Source organism: Triticum aestivum, chromosome 6B (assembly GCF_018294505.1).
Source record: "Triticum aestivum cultivar Chinese Spring chromosome 6B, IWGSC CS RefSeq v2.1, whole genome shotgun sequence".
NCBI classification, from domain to species: domain Eukaryota; kingdom Viridiplantae; phylum Streptophyta; class Magnoliopsida; order Poales; family Poaceae; genus Triticum; species Triticum aestivum.
The window spans coordinates 249272370-249278336 of NC_057810.1; the positions used below are offsets into that span (position 1 = coordinate 249272370).

The 5967-nt window shown below is 46.6% G+C and overlaps 1 protein-coding gene across 1 annotated transcript; it reads right to left on the reverse strand.

The window, feature by feature from the left end:
* Positions 1-572: 572 nt before the first annotated feature.
* Positions 573-2957, reverse strand: LOC123136818 (zinc transporter 8). The gene is made up of 3 exons (XM_044556323.1): positions 2163-2957; positions 1942-2091; positions 573-1017 (listed from the first exon to the last, which is right to left on the reverse strand). The coding sequence occupies exons 1-3, from the start codon at positions 2853-2855 to the stop codon at positions 712-714; spliced, it is 1149 nt and encodes a 382-aa protein (XP_044412258.1). The 5' UTR covers positions 2856-2957; the 3' UTR covers positions 573-711.
* Positions 2958-5967: the final 3010 nt, after the last annotated feature.

Here is a 5967-nt window from a genome sequence, read left to right on the forward strand (position 1 = left end):
GTTCATTTTGTAGGTTATGTGTGTAAGTCAAACCAAATGTTCATTGTTCGTCGCTGTTTCAGTCTGTTAGTCGCTACGAGCAGCTTATTTTGATGACAATGCAATCAAGGACGTATGTGTTCGTCTATAAATTTACCTATATTTAGTAGCGTACATACACTTAAAAATAGTAGCATGGTCTTTGTATAGTTATTTTAATCAGCAACATTGCATTAGAGTCTTCGTCAGCTTTGCACATAGTAATGCTTAACTGCTGCTTTGAACTATTTGAATGGCGTCAGTTGTCAGAAATGTATTACTAAATTTTTGCAAATACTGAACTGAGTTTGTCTCATCGGTTTAGTTATTTGATTCAAACTCGGTGAGATTAGTTTTTTATGGTATTAGACATCCCCTTTGCACTGGTGCGGTTCAGTAGCAAGTCAGATGTGTGGTGGATCAACTCTTCGCCTTAGGATTGATGATGTTCGGACACATTGTGATGAGGTGGTTACTGTCGATGAGGGCGAAAAAAAGGATATGAGTGTATGATATTTTTTTCTCTCTCATTGCGACGCACGGGCATTTGCTAGTTTGAATAAAAACAACATCGAATATAACATAAATGAATATATCTGATAAATTACAATTTTATTGGCCATGCAATACAAAGTAGAATTATATTCGATCTGCCGTTATCTTTTCCCATCAATATCGAATTGCAGCGTTTGACTAGGCCCATTTTGCCAGCATCGACATCAGGCCGGCCCCTATCAACATAAAAATGTAGATACCAAGCTGAAGCTTCCATCTTCCCTGCACCTTCGGGTTGGTAAGTTCCTCAGCTAGGAGGTCGACCAGTGCCATGTACACGAGGATCCCAGCCGCGACGGAGTTGAGAAGGCCCTCCATGATCAGCGCGTTCGGGCTGTTCTCGTTGTACACCGACGATATAGCGGCGCCGATGCCAATGCTGACCGGGGTAGTGAAGCAAAAGAAGAGGATCATAGTAATGAGGGAGGTCGCCTTGAACTTTGCCTGCAGATATTAACGAATCAACACAGATTTCGCGCACGTGGAAATTAGTGTGGATACATTCAATACATGTCTCTGTAATTAATATGTACTAGTACTATACTAATACTCCCTCCGTCACAGTTTAGAAGGCACAGTTAAATTTGCGTGCGTTTCCACTATAGACAAGGTTTAGGGCGCATTGCATTTATTTTTAGTAGCTAAGTAGTACTCCGATATCATATTTCTATATGCATGCGTAGTGTGAATGCTATTTTTTAGCCCATCTCACAGCCAATAGATAACCACCTAGGTCCCAGAGAATTTCCAAGTGCGCCTTCTAAACCGTGACGGGGAGTAGATGTAATCTCTATGGGTTTAAAAGTGGTTCACGTTTTTGTTTTGACTACTCTGGTAGTACATATGGAACACATCTTCATTAAAAGCACGAACATAAAAAAATGAACTTCTGATCACAAACGTCTAACAACTACTGTACAATCCGATTTTAGGAAAAGTACATGGATTATTATAGGCACCTCCCAATTTTTGCGCTGTCAGCCTTTTCGTCAAAAACGAATGTTCATTTGTTTCACGCATTCTTCGTAGCATCTATCATATGGATAATATATACGCATAGCATGTTGTAGATATGATTATCGGAGTAGTATATATTGAAAATTTTAGATGGTATTGTACCACTTTTTTATCTCTCCTTTTATATACAAAATATGAACATATTTCAAAAATATGCTTAAAACCATGAGTTTAGTTGCAATTTTTGCAGGTAGTTCACTTTAGAGTATCTTAAAAGTATTATATAAACATACTCAAAATGATAAATTAGTATAGGTAATGCTTGCATGTCGTGATCGTTATGATCCTACAAAAGAAAATGATATATAGATCAAATATGCGTGACACGGAAGATAGGGCTAAGTGATAAACCTGAACTATGCAGCCACCAAGGCCGATGCCTTCGAACATCTGGTGGAAACTTAGTGCGATGACAAGTGGCTTGATGGTGTCCGGATCCGGACAAGCGCCGAGGGAGATGCCAATGATCACAGAGTGGACCACAATGCCAAGTTCAAGTACCTACCAATTATCATGCTTAACGTAAGAATATTCACTCGCAACAAAAGAGATGCTATAGGTCAAAAGCAAACCTGTGAGATAACACGTTGCCGGATCGTGTATTTGTCGTCATGGCTGCCGCCGACTGCCACGACAAGCGCTGCCGATCCATGAGCATGCCCGTTCGATGCATGGGTGTGGAGGTCCACGTAACCCTCGTGCATTTCTACTTCCTGGTGACGCCCTTCCCCGGCAGCACCAGCCGGATTCTCCTCATCTACGCCGACCACGCTGCCGCTGCATGCGACTGCATGGGCAGTTCCCTTGATCAACTGCACGCGGGTGATGTACGCTGTTGCGACGGTGTCAAAGATGAGGGCGCCAATAGCTCCCACCATGGCGCCTAACCCAGCGAAGGGGAATTCTTTCCAGGGGCCGCTGACTGGTAGGCAATCTGATGTAAGGTCTTCAAACGCATCTGGAAGAATATGGATGAAGCCCGTGGAAAGAATAACTCCTGCTGCCAACGCCTTGATCAGAAAGAAGGCGTCGGCATCAGCGTTCAGCCAAGGCACACGCCGTCCCATCACAGGCAGGCCGCACCCGAGCGCCCCGCAGATTAATATTGAGAAGAAAGCGGCAATCTTTAGCGAATTAGCACTGCGGTGGTTGGTACCCGCCTTCCCGGACCCGCAGCCACCATCGTCTGCTTGCGCTGCAGGAACAATAATTATCAACGCTACTATGGCTGCGAGGAGCAAGGGACGATCCATGGCGGACTTCATGGCTACTCTATGCTTGGCGTATGGAGTACGAGATGACTACTATCTCTCGACTTCAGAGATCGTTTATATATATAGGAGTAGGTTTGGGTCGTACGTTTGCAGAGTCTGCATGTACATTGCGCCGAGATCGTTATGATACGCTAATTCACGGAACTACGGCCGGCACGATTGTTAAAACTCACAACTTCTGCGCCTTGTCTGCTCCGTGTCAGTTTACGTCAATGCAGATTGTATGACCTTAGCCAGTCGTGCACGTACGTATTAATATTGTTTTACGGTGATCCTAAAAAATATCTTTTATAGTGAACCTATTAATATCTCCTGTATGTAAATTGCGCGCATGTCGCGATCGTTACGATTCTTCTAATTTACGGATAGCCTTTTTTTTTCTTTTTATTGTGAATCTCTACTTGAGGAAACCAGGGGCCGGTACAGTTGTTATTGTTATTAGAGTCATATATATAAACGACTACAATGTCTAATCACAACTGCTGCGCGTGGTTTATTTCGTGTCAGGATCATTTACGTCAATTCATTCATTTATGAACCGACATTATCGCTGCACCAAATAAATGCTTTTACGGCGATGTGGAAAAGAAACCCTTAGATGAACAGTTGGACAACAAATGGAGTTCTAAAGGCTACCGGACAAAATTAAATAGCCGGCAGACCCTCCTTAAAAAATAAAATCCGGCAGACCCTTTAAGTGTGATAGTCTAGTACTGAAATCGAGTTGATTGTGGAGTGCCATACTACACTCATACAGGAAAAATCATGTACGCCGAGTATCGACAAACAAGAATGATGGGAGAACCGCTTGCTCCTCAGAGATCAGACGATTATGGCCGTCCGATATGTTTGCTTGATGAGTTCCAAGCCGTCGGATCAAAGAGGGGGCACTATTGCAATGAACAGTTTCACTCTCCATGAGAAAGATCTCGTGCCACCGCCATTATTCCCATGCCCCGTCGAGGGCATTTTCGTCTTTTCATGTTTTGTGTCGTTGTGTCATGACCGTTGGTTGGCTGTGGATTGACGGGGCGCCGTTTGGGTGAGAACCCTAGCCTCCACCCCCTCCCTTCTATATTGCAGTCCCCGCCTATCCTCCCCCTCGCGCCGCGCCCAGAGCCACCTCACCTGCACACGGCGACCAGGGCGCCCTGAGCACACCCGACATCATGTGCCTTCTCGTCCGGCGGCCACCTCTGCGCGTGGGACGACCTGCACGCGTGCCATCGCCATCCCCACTGATGCCGGGGCAAAGGCCACGGCCGCGCATCACCATCTCCCGCAGTCCCTCGCCGCCACCACCGATCCCGACCTATTCCGGCGGCTACCAGCAACGCGCAACATTCTCCTGTGACCGCCTCCCTCAGCTCCGTTGTCAGGACCCCGACTCGATGCCACATCGATCTAGCATGTAACACCTCATATCGCTTTGCGGCCTCACGCACGGTATCCCCACGGGTGTCGCCTTACCTTTGTCCGGGACCGTTTGCGCATTTTGGCACACGTATATGATGGTGTCGCTAGCATCCATATGATAAAGAGCCCGGGCTGACATGGCTAGTCGTAAACCCAAAGTGGCACTAACTTACAGGGACAGGCATTCATGACCCAGCATCGAATGTGTCGGTCATCAGCGAGTGAATCCAGGCTGTAGCACTGGGCTAACAGGACTCCGGTGAACCGGGCTGTAGCGGGCTAGCAGGACTCCGGTATTCATCGCGTGACATTTCCCCGAAGGGACAGACACAGGATCGAAGAAGGACACATGCCGGCCAGCCTAAGTGTTCCGGAGCAGTAGCAAGCTACCAGGGCTCAGTGGAAGCACTAGGAGACATTTCCCGGTAAGAGAGGCTACTAAGAATAAACAACTAGATAGTCAGATCCCACACATAGCAATACACATTACACGTACGCATAACATGCAAGTATGTGCTGTACAACATGGCATCACAGCATAACTCAACAACTTATATAGATAAAGGCTCAGAAGAGCCGTCATAGCAATTATTGCAAACAGGGGTCACTAGACCCATCATACAGAGCATACAAGCAACAAGCGGAAGCATTACATGTCTGGGTACAGACATCTACAAATGAAAAAGGCTGAAGAGCCTGACTATCTACAACATCCGATCAAGATCGTAGCTGAGGTACTAGCTACTAGTCGAAGTCCATGAGAACCCTAGTAAGACCGAAGTCTCCGCTGCAAAAACATAAATAAAGCAACATGAGTACAAAGGTACTCAGCAAGACTTACATCAGATCCTATCATACATGCATTTGTATCAAGAGGGTAATGTGGGGTTTGGTTGCAGCAAGCCAGCTTTGACTCTGTGGCTATCCTGTTCTACGACTACCAGAAACTCTGGAGGTGAAACAACGTACACGAGTCCACTAATCACCATACAATACACTACTATGGATTCATCCCCGTCTCCCTACGAGAAGGCCATCCATAGCACTCACACTTGTCTTGAGCATTTTATAGTATCCACTTCAAGTTGTCTATGTACCATGTAAGCATCCAAGAAGTCCATAACCGCGGACCCGGCTATTCGAATAGATCATGTTAACCCTGCAGGGGTGTACTTCTTCACACACGCTCTCGCCACTTACCGCCATGTACACGTCATGTATCTCGGCAACCTTCAAGCGGAAGCCTGGCGAGGGTGTCGGCCACGACCTGACTAACCACACAAGACTCTAGTCCAGGTTTATCGCCTATTCGGGTTCCATCCGCAAGGAGATCCGGCCGGGGTGTCGCTTACGGCCCCAAACGATGTGTACAGGGTTCCCGAGCCCACCAACCAGGTGCCACTCGGTACACCGGGCCACGTGTGCCTAGTCTGTCCCAAGCCCACCCTGCTGGGTGCCACTTGGTAGAAAAATAGCACTACCTACAAACACCAGAAACTAGTTGCGACTCCTGGACAGAGACCAAGTTGGTTAATAAGTCGAGAGGGGTCGAGTTACCGGAACCCAATGTGTGGTAGTATCGAGTCATTGGACAACATACACAGAACTCAGTGCTTAAGGACGGTTCCAGTGAGACAACCCACCATGTACTCCTACATGGCCTCTCACCGCTACCTTTACCAAATCG